The sequence below is a fragment of the Calypte anna genome, chromosome 6 (assembly GCF_003957555.1).
Source record: "Calypte anna isolate BGI_N300 chromosome 6, bCalAnn1_v1.p, whole genome shotgun sequence".
Classification (NCBI taxonomy): Eukaryota; Metazoa; Chordata; class Aves; order Apodiformes; family Trochilidae; genus Calypte; species Calypte anna.
Window position 1 is genome coordinate 10,578,465 of NC_044252.1, and position 21,692 is coordinate 10,600,156.

The 21,692-nt window shown below is 40.3% G+C and overlaps 1 protein-coding gene across 3 annotated transcripts in view; it reads right to left on the reverse strand.

Moving 5' to 3' along the window:
* Positions 1 to 3,143: 3,143 nt before the first annotated feature.
* JMJD1C (jumonji domain containing 1C) overlaps positions 3,144 to 21,692 on the reverse strand; it is a 163,901-nt gene continuing 145,352 nt past the window's right edge. For 2 of the 3 annotated variants that reach the window (XM_030452803.1, XM_030452801.1), the window contains 13 exons: positions 19,023 to 19,112; positions 17,560 to 17,687; positions 17,178 to 17,391; positions 16,489 to 16,703; positions 15,730 to 16,008; positions 15,256 to 15,424; positions 14,761 to 14,851; positions 14,525 to 14,655; positions 13,111 to 13,233; positions 11,931 to 12,070; positions 9,553 to 9,729; positions 4,317 to 4,448; positions 3,170 to 4,054 (listed from right to left, as the gene is read on the reverse strand). In XM_030452803.1, the coding sequence (XP_030308663.1) occupies positions 3,965 to 4,054; positions 4,317 to 4,448; positions 9,553 to 9,729; positions 11,931 to 12,070; positions 13,111 to 13,233; positions 14,525 to 14,655; positions 14,761 to 14,851; positions 15,256 to 15,424; positions 15,730 to 16,008; positions 16,489 to 16,703; positions 17,178 to 17,391; positions 17,560 to 17,687; positions 19,023 to 19,112 (1,979 nt within the window). In that variant the 3' untranslated portion in view covers positions 3,170 to 3,964. Of the gene's footprint in view, positions 4,055 to 4,316; positions 4,449 to 9,552; positions 9,730 to 11,930; positions 12,071 to 13,110; positions 13,234 to 14,524; positions 14,656 to 14,760; positions 14,852 to 15,255; positions 15,425 to 15,729; positions 16,009 to 16,488; positions 16,704 to 17,177; positions 17,392 to 17,559; positions 17,688 to 19,022; positions 19,113 to 21,692 lie in introns of all 3 variants that reach the window. The other variant, XM_030452804.1, reaches the window with a different exon arrangement.

Genomic DNA, 21,692 nt, shown 5'->3' on the forward strand with positions numbered 1-21,692 from the left:
GTGGTGGCTGTGGAAGAAGGAAGGAAAGGAAATTCCCAGTTACCAATGCAGGGAAGACTGTGAGAGCAGAAGAGGGCTTGACAGGATGTCACGGGAGAGGGTACAAACAAAATTACCACCTACTGAAAAGGTCAGAGAGCATGAGAACATAGGCCTGATCAGATGGGGGTTTGCTTTACACATAGATCTGAGCAATTTCCATGAAGCTGGAAGAGTAGAACAGATACATTTTTAAATCAGGCTGTTAAAACCTCCTATGTCTGGCCTGCATGTCAGGGACCACAGTTTCACTGCCGGCAATGCCAGCAGGCCAGTGATTTCTTTTTCAGCTGAACCACAGACAGAGCCATCCATCCATCCACAAATACTTCAGGTCATAGCAGCCCCACTTCACTGTTTGCTGATTAACTTCTCACCAGTTACCTCTGCAGTTACAATAGGAAGAAAACTGACATGGTTGTATTTCCTGTACATCAGTGCAGTGGATGGAGATAAGGAGCTGGAAAAGGGGAGAAGGAAGGAGGGGGTTTTGGGGTGTGTGTAGAGAGCAGGGCCTGCTGTATTGATGAGTGAGATGTGAGCTTTCAAAGGACAGATAAAAAAGAAGAGTTTCATGGAGAGCATAGCAGAGCAAGACAGACCTTGGTCTCACCAGGGTGGCAGAAGATGAAGCAACACTTCAAGGCTCTTGTTCAAGGAGTTGACACTGTTCCTGCATTCAAACAGCTTCAGCAGGTATCAATTTTTTTTTTCTTTTTTTTCTGTAAAATAGTTGGGATTGTAAACCAGAAAACCCCCTGAAGAGTCTTTAGGGAAGGAAGACAGGAAAGAGATAACCAGTACCACCTCACTGAGAGGGAAAAGCTAACCTGAACACAAACACCTCTCACCAACCCCTCTTTAGTCTCAGCTATCAGCTGTGAAAATCTCCTGTTGTATTGGCAGTGAGTGCACTGCTGGCCTGGCTTCCTGCAGGGAGCTGGGAGCTCCATTGCACTAGAATGGTGCCAGGAATCTTAAGACACTGGATGAGCTGAATTTCATACACTAAATATAAAAAAAAACAACCAAAAGGGAAAAAAAACAAAAAAACAAACATTTTTTTGCCTCTTTTAGTGGTATTTGGAATAGCTGTTACCCTTAACAGCTTCTAGGGGTCTGCTAATGAATGCCACATGTGACTTGCAGAGTCTCCTCAAGCTGACTGCAATCAATGCTTTAGAGCACTGGGCTTCTGCCATGTTTTCCTTTCTCTGTGGCCTCTTCCCCTCCCATCAGTTCCTGGGAAACATTCTCCTTGTTGCTGCCATTAGAGGCCCCCCCATCCACACCCACAGCAATTCCCAAAGTGATGTGCAAAACCCATCAGGTTTTTATGCACTGCAAACCCGCCGGACATACACATTAACCATAGAATTTTAGAACTATACATCTGGTGTAACTACTCTATCAATTTACGAAACAAATCAAGTGGATAGTTAAAATCAATAGTGACTAAAAATCTTAATTGCAGTTCAAACCCACTTACCAATTTACTTTTGCTAGGAAAGCAGCAAGCAGTAACTGCACAGCACATCATGCAACACTGCAGCTCGAGCCCATCAGGTTTGTCTTTCCAAAATGAGACTTTTTATCTTAATTTTTTGGTCAGTCTCTCAGGCTTCTCTTCAGAAGGGTTCACCTGCCACTTCTCCCTCGTGTTTGCAGATAAACACTTCTGTCATTCATTTAGGGAAAAACAAAATGTTAATCATCAGCAAAGGTAAAAAAGATCACAAAGGAAGAACTTAAATATTCACAGGTGGAAATACAAAGCAGCCTCTGTTCAGAGTTCTTCAACCTTACAGGCACAGGCAGGTCTGCAGGGTGACAGTGGCTGCCACCAGTGCTGAGGGCCGCAGGGACAGTCCCCAAGCTCAGCCCTAGGAGCAGGAGATGCTGCCCACTGCATGAGGCACCCCCAGCACCTGTGAGGAGGGACAGAGAAGCCCAAGCTTTAGCCAGGACTGACAGAGCAATGTGACCCTTTCTGCTGGTGACTCTGGGGCAACCAACTGATTCCCTCCTATTCAGCCACAATGGCGCCCAGCACATGGGGTGAGCTGTGATGACAGCCCTGGGCCAGGCCCCAGCAACTCTTTGTGTGGACAAAAAGGCAGGGAGCTGAGATGGCCATCTGCAGCAGGAAGGCAAATTTCAGCAGCCTCAACACATTTCACAAATATTACAAGCTCCTCATCGAGACTCAACTCAAAAGGGTAAAATATATAGACTTCAGATTCACTCATATATCCTGAAATTAAAAAGTGCAACAACAGTCCCCTTGCAAATGTACACTGGCAGGTGTTGAATCTTCAGGCAATGCTCTGCCTCTGCTGCACCCTTAGAGGGGGAGGCTGCACGTGGCCAGGTACAAAGTCGAGAAGCCAAGCAAAGCAATATTAACTCAGTATTTTTCTTAACAACTTCAAACAACAACAACAAAAAAAAACCAAAATCAAGACAGAATAACAAAATCAACCAGAAACTGCTTCTGTGTTTCATTTTTTCTGAAGATAATTTATACATGCTTTCTTTTTTGGTGACCCAAAAGCTGGTCAGATTTTGTCAGACCATGAGCAGCACCCAGGGTAGTGACTGGGACACATCATGAGCTCTCTAACAGAGGCAGCTAATATTTAATACAAAAATTTAAACTTATTAATTACTTAAATCCATTTACACTTTAAATCAACTCCAAGAGCTGGAATACTGCTCAACTCTCTATTATTAAATAAACAGACAATTTTTTTAAAAAAGATCCATTACTCTGCTGTATTACTTGAACTGTAAAGAGCCAAGATGCTATAAAAAATTGTCCTATAGAAATTCTTTCCCCCCAACGCCCAAAGTAATTCTTGGATTAAAGACAGGGCACAAGCAATATCTGAATGGTTTTATTCCTCAGGAGGGGCTCTCTCTGGCTCAGCCACTGGAGCTGTGTTCCAGCACTTCCCGCCGCAGTTTTGTCTCAGGCCCGGAGAGGGCAGCTGAGAGTTCCCAGCCTGAGGCTCTGGGATCCTGGAATCCACGAGGCACCGCTGGGAGCCAACAGCTCTTGGGAGCCAACAGCTCGGGCTGTCACACGGGGCCACAAACATAACAAACAACCACCAGACAACATTTGATAAAGTCATTTTAATGGAAAATGTAAAACCCCTTTCAACTTCAATGTACAAAGCATGTGTAACACTTGCACTTTAACAAATTAAAGCAAGCCAATGTTTTAAAAAAATACATCATTGAATGTATATATGTATATATTTACACAGCATATTAAGTTTAATATTTAGCTTTAAAAGTTCACATAAATTTTACCAAAATGAGACAATTTTTAAATAAATTACACCTTTTGAAAACGTTTAATTGTACACTGAATAGCTTCAATAAAATACTGAAGTGTCTGTATTTAATATCTACTTTATATACTTTATATTTACAAAGTTTACAATTATTTGGCAGTAATTTTCAGATTATGACATGACTGCTGTGCGGACTCAGCAAGATCCCAAATGCAGGCAATAGCTGGTGTTTGTGTCCTACTCTCACAGTAACTGTCTCAATGTAGTGAAAAATATCTGAATTATTTTAGCAAACTGTACAAGTCACATTTACATTTGATCAACAATATAGCATAGAATTTTGTGTTTTTTTCCAAAAATAAATACATCATCTTAAATCTTCGACATTTCACAAACTTCATGTACATTATAATACAGGACAGCAGAATGCTGCTCAATTGTTTGCAAGTCTAAGGTGTAATCACAGTGGCTGTGATACAAGCTCTACCGTTGCAGTGTCAGTAAATGCGATGACTGTTCTCTTGGCACTGATGGTTTGTGAAGCTTAAACTAGTGTGCATACTTGTTCAGATATTAGAAAAAATAACCTCCACTTGATGTTCACACAAAATAGCAGAGAGCGCTCAGTTTTCATCCATATCTTCCATTTCACCTTCGTGAATCTTCAAAGCTCTCACCATTTCTTTAACTGCGTGATACAAGATATTTTTAACCTGCAAGAACAGACAGATTTTGTAAGGAACTCTGCATCATACCTGCCTTTAAGACTGAGAGGATGGTAAAAAAAAAAAATTAAAAAAATAAAACCAGCAACTCAAGGGAGAGTCATTTACACCCCTGGCATTCATGCTGCTGCTCATTGTTATTCTGTGTGAACAGCATCAAGGAAGTGGCTCCACGAACTGCTCCGCATTTCAATGAGCCTGAGCATGCCCTGCCCTCCCAACAGCTTCCAGAGAAGAATTCATTTCCTACCTGCAGTTTATCATCATAATTGATTTCTTCCTTTGACAGCCTCAGCTCCTGCGTTAAGTGAAAGGACTGCACGAGATGTTCTGGAGACACAAAGTCTTCGGTTACTTGAACGCAGCTGTGAAAATTTTGCACCTATCCAAAATGACAAGAGGAGATTAATAATTAATATTTTGGGGGTATCCTTTGGCAGCGATAGCTGCGAAAACAGTGAGCCCTGAGATCTCTTCAACCACAGGCTCATCAGACTAAAGGGCAACTGCATGAGTTTTACATAGCAGTGCGTGCATTTGTCTTATTTACACTGCCTTCTGGCAAGGGGGACACTTTGAACACCACACATCTGCCTGTGCACCACTGCTTCTTCCTGTAGATGGCTCTGACACAAATTCAACACACTCCGAGGTGTTATTCCACCCCCATTCAGCTGCACAGACACTGCTGCTGTGCACCATTACCGCAATGCACCGCGCAGGCGCAGAGGGGCCGAGCCGCAGCCTTGCCCTGTGGGACCCAGCTCCCCCACACCCACAGGGCACCCCTGCTCTGACAGGCACAACTGGCCACGTTTGCTGAAAAGTAACTGCTGGTGGAGATATTTTAAGAAATAAGGAATAAAAACATGAACAAAGGGGCAGGTTTAGAAGCAGAAAGGAAAAAATAATTTCCTTTTTTCTCTAAACACTTATTCATACTGATGAGAAGCAACTACTGAGAGAAGTAACTACAGAGAAACTGAGAGACACCATCTCCTGCCACCCAGGTTGTGCCTGGAGGACAGGGGAAAGGACAAAATGCTCCCTGTAAACTCCTGTTTACACTCTTCAGAAACACACAGCATTGGGTTTACACCCCCAAGCCCTTACAAATCACAGTTTCTACAGCATGCCAAGAAACTAATTTCCCCAAATTCCAACAACTGCTCATAGTTGTGCAATGTCAATTCTGCTTATTTAAAAGCCTGGAGGGGTGGGAGGAAGCACCTTCACCATTCCAGCAAGCAAGCCCTCCCACCCTGCTCAGTACTGATGCTCTATGTTTTAACCTCAAGCCTAGCAACACAGTTTTGTAATGCCTACTCTTCAAACTTCCATTCTGATAAGGAACACAAAAAAACCTTTGGGGGCAACACAGCTTAGGACACAGCACTTATCTAAAAATTACCTTCTTCAGAAATGCTGCCCAAGTGCTATTTTATTAGGTTAGCAGCCCTTTCACATGTTGTACATGAGCCTTTCTGCAGCCTAGCAGTCATGAAGGACAAAAGCAGCACCACTTCCTCCTGCAGATTACTTGGAAGCAAAACCATTCTGGAGACAAGAGGGTTTGTTGAGATGCCACACAATTTGGAAACATCAGAAAGCCAGGAGCAAGGAGACAGCTGCAGAAGTGGCCCCACAGGGCTCCCAGCAGTGCTCAGGGAATTTCACAGAGCTGCAGCAGAAAGGTCTCTGTGCAGCTCCAGCCCCCTCTCTTCCACTTCTCACCTGTTTACAGCCTCTCCCTGCCCCTGTTTTCCTTTGCCCTTCATGCAAATCCCACACCACTCCTTCACATTCTCCTCACCAAGACAAGGTTTTGCTGATTTCAACACCCTCCTGGGCACCCTGCTGCCCTCAGCTCTTTCAATCTGCTGTGCCTTAAACCTCCTTCCCTTCCAGGGCCCGTCTTGTTGGGGTGCAGGTCTCAGGGGGTGGAGGGGAACAGATATTACCCAGCCAGGCTGGTCCTTAACATGGGAATGCCCTCCTGACAGCCCACAGGCAGTGCTATTTATAATATTTATAATACAAGCTAATACAATGACACACACAAGTAAGTATGTTTAGCAACAATTCCCCCGAGGTTCCCGGGGCTGAGGACTAAGCACTCCCACGACTCTGCCAGTTCCAGCTGAACCCAGAGAAGGGCCTGGCCCTCAGCCCACACACAGCAGGGGTTTTCCAGCAGAGCCCGGCTGACAGGCGAGGGTCGGAAAAGACCTCGGCTGGGCCAGAAAGGTGAACGGGCAGGAAGGAAACCACCCACCCCCACGGACACGGCTCCTGCCCTGAGGCCGAGGCTCCGCCTTTCTTCACGCCGCTCGGCCCCGCATGCGCAGCTCCCGCACACCAATGCCCCGTCCTACATCCCTATCGCAACATCGCCAGGATGTCGCCTCACCTCCAGCCTGTTATTTTACAATACATAATCCTGCTGTTAAATCAAGATAACACCACTATGAACAACAAGATTAAAATAACCTGTTCTACTATGAACAAGTTTTGCATGTAGCCTGAACAACACATTTCCATCACTGACGCAAGTATTTCCAGCTTTTAATTCAATGCTGAAGCATTCCACAAATTTGGGGTCACCAAATTAAGACCAGGGAGGGCAGCCTTAAAAGACAGCTGTGACACAGCATGACCCAGAGCAGAGCAGCAGAAAGAGCAAATCGTTCAAAAGAACAGTAAAAGCCCCTTTTTTTTTAAACTGGGGAAGTTTCCAAGGAGAGCTGAGGGCTTGCTGTTCCCAGTGCCAGAAGAGCACCCAGATGTTCACAAAGCAGAGGACACTCCAAGCTCCCCTACTCACACATCCAAGAAAGGAGGTGCAATCCTACACTGCATCACTCAGTATGTTCAGGGAAGCATATGCAAAGGTGACCAGCCCAACACTACCTATTTCTGGTTTCCCCAAGAGAGCAATTCCTTCTGACCATCACAGTTTGAAGGAGAGGTTCTCCTTCCCTCCCATCCCACCACACAACAGTCTGACTTTACTGAGTGATCACAAAGGGGATGTGACTGCTGTCTGCACATACACAGGGAGCAGGGCAAAAAACCTGAGAAGCCAGACAAATGCTTTATGCTACCATGGAATATTAAGGTTACTTTAAAAGCTAGGCATGAATCCATAGAAGCTGAAGGGAGAAAGGAACATCTAGAAGAAATACACTCAACCTCCTCTGTGTCAAAGAACATGTAATTCTATAGTAGTGGGTTAGAAGCAGCAGTGTGGCAACAATCCCAGCTGGCTGCAGGAGAGAAGGGTCTAAGCCACATTACGCAGTGACCACAGGCAGCCCAGATCCCTAACTCCATCCCTCAGCCTGATTTCCTCCGCTCCACAACATTAATAAAAATGCTAATTCCCACCAAATTTAGTAGCAACTAATTCAGTTTTAATTATTAAATATTCATGATGTCTATGTAAATCTGAAACTACATGTAAACTTGACCTGGTATGTATTCCTGTTCAGACTTATTTTTAGGTGTTTAAAATGTGCTTTGTATATAAGAAGTGTTGGTGCTGATCCCTAAGGTCAGTATTTATGCAACTCTACACAGAGCACTACACATGTACATGAAAGAACATGATGCTTTCATTTCCTCCTACGCAGTAGATTCACAGGAACTTCTTACTGAAGATGAAAAGGTTCTCAGCTTCACCCACTAAGGTTTAAAAACATCATGTTATTAACTCCTTAGTGCCAGAAGCTAGAGGATTACCACTTCAAACACAATCTGGAGTTTAAAGCCAAGGAGATAAAGATAAGAGTGGTCTTATTTTTGGTCCTTAAACCCATGAACTGCAGGGAAACCTGAACAGTCCTGCTGCTTCATGTTTTATAATCTGTACACCTTTATATAATTCCACATTCTATATTAAAAATGTTTCCCATATTGTTGGGTATTTTCTGTGTGTTCCCTTTTGACTCTTGTATCTTGGGCATCATCCTTGATTTGAGAGATCAGAATAAGGTTACCAGAGGATGCAATACAAATCTTGCCAACTCTGGGAACCCTAACTGCTTTAGCCTAACAGGAACTAAGAACAACATCAATGCCAGATGCTTTCTGCTTTTCTGAAATTTCTGCTTGTCTGAAGCAACATCAAGCCCTGGAAACATGGTACAGGAAAAAGCCACCTACAACAACCCAGGATTTGGTCACTAGTGTTTATCTTTCTTCTTTATTTTGCCAGAAAACAAAACCACACAGATCACACAAGGTTTGCACACCACCACATGAAACGCATCTGCAGACTTGCAAGAATGACAAAGGAGTCTGGTCTGGGTAAGGTACCTGGTCTGGGTAAGGCACCTGCTGCACTCAGTGTCACCCAGTAAGTGACACAGCCAGCAGACAGATTAAGGATGTAACACCTGTCATCACTACAACCCAGCCATTTTTTTCAGAGTAAATCCTCCTGCCCTGGTCACGCCTGGTCAAGCCATTGTTTCCTCTGCCCAGAAGAGGCAGCAGCTGGAAGCTGATCTGCAAATCAGAAAACAAACAGCATGGCCTTCAGAAAAGCCTGGCCTTGCTTGAACTCAGGTGGAGATCAATGATAAGTCTAACAGCAAGATGGTTTACAAGCCCTGCTGCAGGGTGGGGATGCTCATCACGCCTTGATAGCCAGCCACCTAAATACTGGTGCTTGAGAGCTGGCAAGGCAGCAGGCTGCATTTCCTGTTGAAATGGGAAAAGGTTCACAGAGTGGAAAGAAATATTCCCAGAGCTGCCCAAAAATCATGTCTAAACAACTCTGCTTTCTTCTTTCACCAAGAAGCAGACTGTGAGAAAAAAGAGCACCAAACAAAATGAACAAAAGCTTTGTGCTAGGAGAGGACTGAAGCTTGCCACACAAATCCATACTGCTTCTCCAGAACCACCCCACTGGCTGTGCTTTTTCTTACATAACTAAGAACTAAATCAGCCCAGCTGCTGCAAAGGTCACTCTTTCTTACAGGAAGGAAAGCTGCAAGAGGGATAATGTGTTACAGAAACATCTTGTTGCACCCTGACTGCCTCTACAATTCTCTTACAGCTGAAGAAAGAGACAACTGACATTCAGACATATTTTGGTTCTAAACTTCTGGTTTAGCAGTAAAAAACCAAACCAAAACACTTAAAAACAAGAAACCCACATCACCCTGACTCTGCCACACCTACCACCAGTTTGTTTAGAGATTCAATAATGAAGTGAAAAGTGGAAAGAAGCTGTTAAGAGTCTGCTCATTTTTTACATTAAAGGAAAAAAGGAGCAGTTTTTATTTCAAGCATTCAAGCTGCTGTGTATTAGTACTGGCTAGTCATCTATAGAAGCAAATGTTAATTAACTATACATTCATAAACACTAATAGCTACCAGTAGGAAAATAAAAGCTGAGTACAGATATAGTTACATCTTTGAGAAAAGTTACTGTATTTATGCTATTTAATCTGGTGTGTCTTTAAGCAGATGTACATTACCTGATGAAGTGCTCCTGCTGGCAGAATAATAGCATCACCAAGGAACTGAATAACTGTGCAGGTTTTTACTCCGTATTCCTCAAGAAGTCTTTGGCGAAGTTTCTTGTTCACGTACCAACTCTGATCACGTATTGGATCATGCTCTGGTAAAACTTCTAAGCCTTGCTCTTTTGCTATCTGTAAGAACATAAAACATCCTAAGTCACTTCTAAAAGAAACTGAACTTTGTGCTGACAACTTGCAAGTATACTTATGAAGCAACACAACTTTGTTCCAATACCCAAAGGAGAATTTAAGATAGAGATTCAAAAGACCCTCTAAGGAACTGGCAAGCCTCACTGAACTGAGGATATCTACAGACAACACTTCGAAATGTAAAGCTTTAAAGAATCCAGCACAACAGCCTATTAATAAGCAACACGTTTGCTGTGTAACTTATTTCATCAAGGAAATAAAATCTGACCCAGGACTTCCTGTGCTGCAAATTCCTAAATCTCACAACATTCAGTTTTAAGATGGAAACAACATCACAACCTTATCTCAGTAAGAAAGCAGCAGATAAAACTAAAGGTGACACAGTCCTGGGAAACTTGCTCTAGGTGACTCTGCTTGAGCACAGGACTGGATAAAAGGACTTTAAGAGATCCCCTCTCAATCTCAACCACTGACAAGAAGGCATTTTCCAACCATCCCATCAAGGAATTCAGAAAAAATGGACATAAAGAACCCAAACTTCCTGACAGTGGTAGATATAACTCCAACAACCATTTCTTATCAAGTAAACCACAGTGTTCACTTTTTACCCCATATAATTTGCCAATTAATCAATCATAGTAACTACTAATAAAGAACACATATCCAACCCATCTGTCCTGGCTCAGGAGACAATTATCTCATTAAAAATGTAGGGTTTGATTCATATTGATATTAAATATACTTAATTATGTGATGCAGAGATTGAAACTTCTTGTGTATTATCGCTCTTCTTCTGTACTAAAAAGATACTAAGATTTTCTCTCTTTTACCAGCAGGCAAAGTGGTACCAAGGTCTAGTCATATTATCTCTAATTTGGTATTCAAAAAATACCACTACACCAAAAATACAAGGGGGTACACAATTCATTTTGGATACTGTGGCAAGCTGTAGCCACAAATGACTAACTTCATAACATAGTGTCATACTTTAAACCTGCTTGCTCAGCGAGCTTCAAAATATCCCTGACTTACTCTGAAAGAAACCCTGAGTAATACTCATTGCCCACCTATTTCCTTCCAATCGTGATTCTGTTCACAGTGCTCTTTTCCAACCATCTCCTTTATGAGCGTCTCCTTTCTGAATGAGCAGAAAACCCTTGCTGTATAATTCATAATCTCCTGGACCTAGCTCTATTTTATTTACTAGTGCTTATTTTCCCCCACAGTTCAGCCTGCCAAAAAGCCAATGCTTGAGTCACCAGAGGACAGCTGTGCTGGGACTGAAGCACTGCCTTATTGTCCAAGAGAATCTTTGCTGATGAATTTTAGGCTCTGCCTGCTTGCAGCAGGGACCTTGGCCTCCAGCCTGTATATGGGCCCTTTGGCTCAGCCAGTTAAAACTCATCAGGTTTCTTCCCATAGTAGAAGACACTGAAGTCTTCCTTTCCTCAAACAACCCCTTATATTTTGGTATCTCTAAGTTACCCATCAAGACTGCCTTCTAGAGGATGAAAACCTCCTCAAGATGAGGCACAGAAAACTGCTCCCAAGATGGTATCTCTAAATTTAAGGCCATTTGTGACTACCAATGGCCCACTGGTGGATATTCATCCCACATGGTAAGTAATGGCCCGAAAGGTTCTGATGTGGCTCTAACTTGTCCATCATACGCTAAAGAATGATCTGCACTGTAGGTAAAGCTGAAAAAGTTTGTTGCTCTTGGGTACAATATCCTCCCATGCTCTCATCTTCACCAAGAGCCAAAGCACATTCTTTGAGCTCACTGGCATGACAAAGTCCTTAGGAAAATCAGTGGCTGCCAGGTTGCACGGTTGAGATTTTTTGCACAGGAAAATTCAGTGATAATGCAGGAGTGAATAGGTGACATAAAAACATTACAAATGCCAATACTAAAACTGTAAAAATTTCCTTTTTAATACAGAGAGGGAAAGAATGTATCTCCAATGAACTCCTGAACCTTCAGAGTTTGCAGGCTAGCTGAAAATCTTTACAGTTGAGTACATACATTATATATTTGTTAACTGATGTAGCAGGTCCATTAGGATTTATGTGCTGCAGAGCTTTATGTGCATGCTTCCCTTAGCATGGGAATAGAGTCTGTGATTTTGTCAATTTACTAGTTACTTAGATTGTATTTTTAAAATATCTATTATAAATCTAACCTTTTGCAGAAACTCCCTTATCTTGTCAGCATCTTTGCCAGCATAAATGTGCCATAAAGCACCAGGTAATTCACTTGAATCTTTCAATCGCTTCCTTAGAAGGTCATCCAAATCCTCCTCTTCAAACTTCTTCAAAACTCCTGAGATTCAACATAAAAACACTTTTTAAAAGTGAGACAGGAAAAATCAGTGAAACAGGAACACTTTATTTTCTGGTGTTCAAATTTCTGGACTGAGACTGAGCAGATAAAGTTCAATGAATGTAACAGAAGCTCCCACGGCAATCCTCTTGTTTGGTGTTTGTAATTAGTTACTAGAACATGAAATACCATAAATACCTTTAAAAGCATTTACTTTTTAAACTTTTTCTTCTCTCTTGAATTTCACAGAATACATTCTCCTACCTGAAATAAAAAAGCACCAAAAATCCAAAAATTTAAAAGAAAAAAGGTGCTTTCCTGCAGTCAGCAATAGCACTGTTATGGATGCTCTTCTGCAGCAGCTTGTTAAAAAGCCAGAGCTCTACCAGCATGCTGAAATTTTGCAGCTATGAAGTCTGTACGTACACAAGTGTGAACAAAGCAAAGACAGCAAACCCTACCACAGCTCTGCTGGGCACAACCAAAATCTACACTTACTGATTATGAAATGATAAAAGAAAAGAAAAAGGGGAAAGAAACAAAACTATTTCAACGATTTAAAGACTGTTTCACATAAGCAATAAACCTTATACAGAGTATAAGACACCAATCTGAGCTCTCCAGTGCTGAAAAATTAAATTACTGTCCAGATTCAATAAAACAAACACAGTGCATCCAGAGGGAGAGGAATAAACAGCAGGTCTGGCAAATATATCATCCTGACATAATTGTTAGAACCACCACTGCTTCCAGAGAAAATCCTTCATGCTGCACTTTCTTTAGCTCTGCCAGTCCCAACACAGGAACAGTGTATCAATTATAGGTAATGGCAAAAAAGGCAAAGAGTTTGAAATACCATTTCATAATTCATCAACTGCAGTGTATTTTATGCAGAATTAACATTTGTGCAAATTCTTAAGAATGTCCTGGGTTTAAGCAAGTACTTATGGGCATCTTCTATTCACTTCAAAAGAATGACAATTTTAAAAGCAGAAGATCATTCAGCCCATCTACACCTCTGACAATGAGCTTCCCTTTACCTGATTTGGAAAGTACTCCATTTCCTTTTGCTATACCAACATAAACAAGGATGTTCACGACATCAGAAACTTCAATATGGAGATTTGTGGTTCCTATATCATGATCTTTAGTAGCAGCCACACCTATGTTACAAGATAAAATTAAAAATTTTTGAATTGCATATTCATCTTCAAACAGAAATGTAAAACAGCTGAGAAGAAATTTCTCTAAGTACACCAAGCATCACAGAATAGCATTTAATGTACAGATAGGTTTTAATGTGAAAATACTGAGATATGCAAACTACAAGCATGCATTTGTTACACTTGCTGAACAAAGAAATGTTACTTGTTAACAAACACCTTGAGAGAACTCTTAGCCTGCTCAGGTAACTGTCCTACCTAGTAGTTGTGTCAGAACCAAAATATTTCAGCAGAATAATAAAAGATATTTGCTGACCAATACATTCTTTCACAGCCCTTCAGGCTCTTCAGAGCAGAATATACTTACAGTGAATACAAAAGATTATCAAATCAAATGTGTCACTTTTATACCTGGCTGTAAGCAAACTCTCTCCACTCCCTGAAGTGTTCAAGGCCAGGCTGGATGAGGCCTTGAGCAACCTGGTCTGGATGAGAGGCATCCCTGCCCAGGCAGGGAGGTTGGAGTAGATGATCTCTAAGGTTCCTTCCAACCTAAGCCATTCTATGATATTATGATGATTCACTTAACCAAACCAAATTGCCAAGCAAAAAGGAAAATTAAAATTAATTTTAGTATCTGAAAACATACATGTTTAAGTCAAAAGGACATTTCAGAACACTAAGCCTTGCAGCAGTATTACATCAAAGTGTCATTAATGATTCAGTTCTTCAGACCCATATGTTGATCACTATGGTTAACATTTTTATTTCAAAGGACATCTGGAGAACTTTTTAAATCAAAGCCATCATGCTACAAATTACAATTCAATTCTTGTCCTATTACAACAACTCATAAAACAGAATTGTACAAATGTCTGCAAAAAAAGGAGGATCTGGAAACAGTTTAGGAGAATAAAACCTCTTCTGAACAGTTTTTTGAGTGCACAGTAGACAATACAAACTATAAGAAAAATGCTGAGATATCTGACCAGAATTGACAGAATTAAGTATTTTGTCATACAGGACTATTAAATACAATATCTCTCTCTCTCTGTGGAGGTAGCTATCTATTCATATTGTTAGACTAAAACAACGAAAAATGAAGAAAGTAATGCAGAAATAATAAACTCTCACATCTGAGGTGCATGTACTGTTGAAAGTCAGTATTTACTCTATATTCAGTGAAAAACTACCCTCCAAAGAAGCTCAGCTTTCTGTCACGTGTTATAATATTAGATATTTTACACTTCTAAGGGAAGAGGTAACTGCTATATTTCTAGACTCTACTCACCATAAGCACTGCATAGCCTGGGTCCCAAATCTGGACGGACAAAAAACCCTGGCAAATGAGAAGCTAAGTTTAGTTTTCCTTCTGGACTACAATATTCAGGCAAGGGTAAACTTTTTAGCAAGTCCTCGTATCTGCAGAATAAAACAAAGAAGAATGTAATTGAATTTGTATCATTACACAGGGAGAAAGAAAACATGGAGATTGACTTAAGAACGTCTAATATTACACTCAAATACCTTGCTGGCATCATAGCCTTGAAATCTTCACCAGAAGGCCAATCTTTCAGTTTCAGGAGAGCAGTTTCCCCATTTTTTATTTTCTGCCGTTCTGCAAGTAACATAGAAATGAATAAAAATTACTGCTTTATTCAATTAAAACATACAAATGAAATCTTAATCTGTCTACAAAGATTTCATCCCTAAAACGGGACATAATTAAATTTCAAGACTCAAGAAAATGCAAAGCAAACTCAAGCTAGTTGAGGAACAATTACATTTGTCTGGTTTCTTGGTCAGACCTAACAAGTACACTACTGTATCTTTAATTCTGCCCAGGTACACAATACACGTTTCTATCACATTCTTTGGAAAGAGATTACCCACAGCTTTCTTTCTAGATTCAAGTCTATTTGAAGACTCAAGATCCATAAAGAGCATTTTTAATTGTGGTGTCTAACAGTAGTCATGTTCAGAATCAATGGAATAACACATTTAAAGTAACTTGAAACGTACTTGAAACATCTTCAAATCCATCCCAGAACTCCTTGACATTGGTGTTTGAAATAATACTGTCTTTGCAATTCAAGATATCAGCCTGCTGGTTTCCAAAATCTAGACTAATTGACTCAGCTTTCCACAGGCTGAAGTTCATTTTCTTATGCATACCGGACACGAGAACAGGCTGGAAAAAGTACAACAGAATTATAAAAATCAATACTTATCCTTTTGGACATAAAACACTTCCTTCAATTAAGCAGGGGTACAAAAGCATCGGAATACACGAGCTGAAGACCTTGGCTTTACTAAGCTGTTAACACTTCCTCCAAGAGCAACCACACCCATGATGCCATACACACATGGTTTTGAAATTTCCATCTCTACATCAGTAATTTCTTACTTATTATTAGCAGTTAACTGATGTTTAAACTACTCAAGGTAGTTTATCTACCTGCAAACATAGAGTAACTTTGTCCTTTCAATACCTACCCTTCCTTGTTTCCAGCACTCCTTGAAGAGCTTCCAGTTGTTACTGTTTTTATGGTCTCTGAGCCACAAAACATGTTTATCACAGATCCACGAATACTGAATATCCCCATACAGTTTACTAGAGTCATCCTGAACACATTTTTTGTTATCCTTTGGCTCATCCCTTATTTCAGATTTCACATTTATCTTTGGTGCTCTATTTGGTGGAATCTTGTTTTCTACTACTGAAGCAATTATGTCATCAAGAATGTTTGGCATAGTCCTTCCACTCTTGCCACTCTATTAGAAAACAAACAAATATATGCTTCAACAACAGAACAGCAAATGAAGTTCATGCAGTTTCTTTTACAATAGAACATTTCATTAGCAATTAGAAGCCTGGAGCTATCTACTTCCTTTACAGAAAAATGCATGCGTTCTTACATGACAAAGTTAGAAATACAGTTATTACATAACTCAATATATTGGAATCTTTGTCAGATTAGGGCTTTATTGAACTTCCTGGACATTTTCTTCATAGTATGTATCAATTCTCTCCCCCCCTCTCTCTATATACATACATATATATATATATATATATATGCATAAAATGTTAATGTAGATGCATGCATTGCATATCAAGTTGTGGGTTTTTTGGGTTTTTTTTTTTTTAAAGCAATACAGCAATGCAGGACGGATGCTCTAACTATAATGTACCAACACAAATCTAGATATTTTCAAATCTTACTATAAAAAGACATGTATCTTGTGAACACTTACTGCTGTTCCTGTAGAGTAAACTGGAGCAAAAGCAATACCAGCATCCGTAGAACCTAGACGCAGTTTGCCTGCTGTTGTAGTTAATAAATCTCGTAAGGTTGAGCCCTGTTCATTGTTTTGGGATGCAGGAGGGGAGCTTTTACAGTTTGGGGACTCCAAATTATCCTGATCTTTCTCTTCCTTTGAATGCTTTCCAGAAGGACATTCTTTATTCTCTAAAACAAAAATAATCATTGGAAGTTTATACTGTTGTATCATGATGCAGACATAGGAACAGCCCCAGTATCCTGCATTTTATAATGGTGGTAATACACTGAAGCACTAGTACTTTATTCACCTGAAAACACACCAGAGGATGAACTGGATCCTTCAAAATGCAGACAAACAGCATGACCATAAAAAGACCCTCCTCAGCATCTCAGACATGCAGCTGAGCAAGTCACAAATGAGAGATGCTGTAGCTGGAAACACTGCCACATTACCCATGCATTCACTAATGGCTCTTGTGGTAAGGGATTCTAATGCCATCAGGAGAAGGCAGTGCAGTTTCAAGATTAAAATTAAAGGGGGAAAGAACATCACCTTTCCTTTATGTTGGAAAGAAAACTCCGAATTTTTCCCAGTTAATTCAACTACATATGAGTGGTGCCCCCAAAATCATGGACATGATGTGACAGTTTCAAAGGTACCTTTCTTTTCCTCCCTGGCTTTCTGCTCTGCCAGATCAGCTAACCAGTGCAGAGGTGACTGAGATTCAGGTGGTGTTAATTTGCTGTCTGTGCTTACATCACTCCTTGGACTAGTGTTACCATTTGCTTCAGACTTTTGAGGAGTATTCTGCTGTTGAGACTCAGGCATGCACAGGGATATTTTATTACTGTGGTTAAGGACATTCTGCAAAACCTGTAAAGAACAAATTTATTTTTAAGCATTTAACTTTGCTTTAATGTATTTCAAAGACAAGGCTAGCATTTAACCATTGCATGTACAAATTAAAAGGCAACTGATGCTATTCAAATATAAAAATCCACAAGAATCAGAACATTTGAACAAGCTATGATATCTACTCACCTGAGACACACCATTCATTGCAGGGAGCTTGCCAGCTTGTGTGCTCTGCTTGCTGGTACACTGACAGTGTGATTTAATTTCAAATTTTTCTCTAATATTGTGCATAGCATCTAGAAGATCTGTCAAAACTAGAAGACAATTAAGAAGAAAATCATCATTAGCTCTCAGTCATCTGGTGACCCACTGTGATGCTAAAATGCTACCTCCAAACCTTTTTAAAATCTCAACTATTAAAAATGCTAATTGTCATACTCAAAATTCTACAAAAAGACTGCCCAATTTACCTTGAAGCTTGTGCAGAATGAAACAAGGTCTTTAGTTAAGTAATTGCACAATATTCTTCTAAATAATCTAAACTCCACTATACATTCCCACTGCATGGCACAAACCAAGCAAGCCATGCATCAGTTATTTACTCCTCATTGTTCAACAGCTGCATCATTGCTTCATTTAATAAAGCTGTCAAACTACAGACTGAAGGGAGCCACGTCTTGACAAAAAAATTAGCATGTGATCATGTAATTTAAGGCAGTTTGGTAACGAGTATGCACAGAAGAACAAGAGTGAGGTTATGCAGGGAGTCTTCACTGTGCTGTTTCCAGATGAGCACCTCACAATTTAAAAATTAAAACCAGTTTCAGTCAGAACCCGTTCTGGGGAATGTCACAATTTGAATTTATTATGAAATCCAACCAACCTTCATTTCAACTTGAACTAACATGCAACGACCCATAAAATAATGACTGGGTCTGTATTTCTAGTTTAAAATAACTGGGGAATTTACTTAACAAGTTTAAGGGCACATTTCAGTTTTCTTTTCTCTGCTCTGAGTTAATGCTGGCAGAGGTTACAAGTTGCACTAACAACCACCACACATAACAGCACTTTAAAAATTTTACTTGGTTGTAAGAAAAAAATCTGAATTTAGCTGGGTTTAGGATTACTGCTCAGCTTTTTTCATTCATCTCAAGTTCATTCACTGCATTTTGCTTCAAGGAACTCTATGGATGTCCAACCAAAACAACATGTGATTTTTTTTTTTTTTTTCCCCCTGGGGGTGGGGATGGACAGAAACCAGTGAAAAACAAATATCCAAAACTGTTGCTACATAATGCTCTTTGGCAGTACTATTCTAAGATTTCCTTTTAACAGGTAAGGTCAGATTTAGTAAGTACATTCTGGCCATTTTATTCCGCTCTCAAAAAGTATGAAACAGTCACAACACCTTCATGGCATTTCTTCACTGCCTGTCCCCAAAACCCCTCCAGACATCAGTCAGCATACTCCATCATCTTGTGTCCCTTGCTGTCAACTACCCAGAATCACTTGTCTTCCCCCAGTGATTTGACACAATTTGGAAGTTTTTAAATGGAAAAGGAGAAGTTTCAAAAAACAATTCTGGGCTCTCATCACAGAAAGAACTGGGAAAAAAACATATCCTGCTTACTTGCAGGTGGTCTTACCAGAGCCCGGAATAATCTGTGTTGGCATCAGGTGTTTATGATCATGGGGCTGTCCCTTCACACACTTCATCCAGGCATATAACTCCTTATCTGCAAAATAACATTGCTGATTGTTTGACTTTATTTACAATGGTAGAGAGACAGAACTAACTTTTTCCAGATTTTAGTTAGAAATGGTTTTCTACACATACTGTAAGTCTTCTGTCCTGGTAAACTGTGTGACAAAGATCTGTATACAAAGCTACTGTTCACAACAAGGAAGAGAATACAGAGCTTTAATAATACTGAAATCTGAAACTGCCTCATCTGTATCACAGATCCTTGCCAATAACCTCAAAAGTTCTTAAGTATAACCTCTTTATTAAATTTATAGAGTTGCCAATTTCACATAAACCTTTACAGTTGCTACTTAGGCAGCGAGACTCCCTTGATGAGTTCTCATACAGAAAAGAGACTGTTAGGCTGTGACTGTATGGATAATTTAAATTTAATACAAGCCACACTGCAATTGAAGCAGCTGTCTTCAACCAGAAAGGGTAAAACAAGCCTAAAAGAAGAACATGCAAACAAATCAATTCTCTGATTTGGCCTACCATGTAGCTGCACTGTTACTGGTGGCAAAAAGAAGAGGGAAGTAGCATCATGGATTTATATCAGATTAAATACAGCAGCCATGAAAACCCAAGTCTGAATGTACTGGTTGAAAATTCTTTATGGCAGCAGAGAGGGCCTTGCTGGTAGGAGAGGCTTTTTATGAAGTATCAGGAAAACTGCCCACGGCAGAGTAATATGCAGTGTAAAGACAAGACAGAAGAGTAACAGCAAAAAAAGTCTGGCAAAGTACCTGGTCACTGATTTGCTATGTGATTTTGTGGCAGGTATGCAATTTCTTTCTCAACTCTTGTATTCTATCCACTGAGTGCTAGTTTTAAGAGACTCTTCAAACCTTTTTTACTAGTTTGCTTCCCTCTAGCAAAGTAAACTTACACTAAACTTTAGTAGACTAAAGGAAGCATTTAGCACATCTAAGGCATTGTTTTCTTATACTGTAATAGCTACACAATGTACCAATGAATTTTTTTTTAGTTTTTGTAACTCCTAAACATTGAAATCTATAACTGGTAACAAACAAACATAAAACAAATATAGAAACAGCATGAATGTACCTAATGTATTTTATCATAGTAATGTCATAACATGGCATTCCACTTGATGGTGCCATGAACTGTCTGAAGTCAACAATGGATTCACATTCATGAGAAGTCATTTATAAACACCTGAATATGGAATATTTAAGCCTCTAACATTCACGTTGAAGCAGGGGGAAACCAGAGTATTCTCCATTACAGTTAGCAACTGTGAAACCAACTATGGGTTCCAGGAAAATGGTGTAGTATAAAGTGCTTTTATACAGAGATGGGTCTTCACTTTGTACAAGAGTGCCAGAAAAGACATACAGGTTCATATGAATCCAACAGCATCATGTGAAATAAACAAGAGAGGGAAGCTACCATACTTCTGCTTTTGCATGTCATGTATTGAGGAACACTAGGGAAAAAGTCTTCTCTGTCTGAAGACTGCTTCTGTATACTGCTTTTTTAAGCTTTGAAGACATTTTACTAAAACTTTCCTGGCTGGTTAACATGCACACTATAAAAAGCCTCTGACTGCATGTTCCCACTAGGGTAAATAACATTCGGTGTATATCCCAAGCCACGTCAGATGTGCACACACATGCACACACAGACTTAAGCCAGTTAAGAGCTGCCAGAGCACCCTCCAGCACTAATGCATTAATGACTGTTCTTGGTGTTGGAAAACACTGACATTACTTCCCTAGAAACTTCAGGCTTTGATGCAAATCTCTGGGAACATCCTGTAATTGCTGTCACTGCAAGCCAAGGACAAAGTCAGTTTATCAAAGACTTGCCATCTAACAGTTAAACTTTATTTTACTAACATTTCACATCTGTGAATTTATGCTGCTATGACACATAAAAACACTTTTCAAAACAGCATTGTACTTGAATCAGTTCCTGGCACTGAGTTTGATCACAGGCCTGTGCCAGGGCACAATGCTGCCACCCAGGGGAGGGCAGTCCTTTCCAACACAGCCAGAGCACAAACGTCACAGCCGAGGGCTCAATGATCATATCCAGACCATTCCCCCTTTCAACTGCAACCAAGCTTGGCCACTCAGAAATCACAGGTTTTCAGGTCAGTCCTCTTATACTTCCCTGAAGACTAAACTAGACGTGACCATTAAAGCATAGGAATTAGATATGTGTGTAGATTGCTGGATTGTGAAACCTCCATTAACACTCATTTTAAATACTGTGTGAATTATTTTTCTCCATCTCTTTTTTATAATAGAAAAGTAGACTGCTTAGTCAATGTGACAAACCAGGCACTTCAGAAGGGAGGTACTCCAGGAAGCACTCAAATCAGGGCAGATTAAAGCAATGAGTAATAATAAAGCAGGGAGGTGTAATGGTGTGCCAATCTCAGAGCTGAAGAACAAGATTTAACCATAAGGGGCAAGACACAAGCAATCCAAGACAATCCACGTAAAGAAACTAAAAAGCAGACAAGGACCTAAAGTACCCCCCACACAGCAGTTTCTTTCTGAATGACTGATTCTATATCTATTGACAAGAAGGAGGTGAAAGA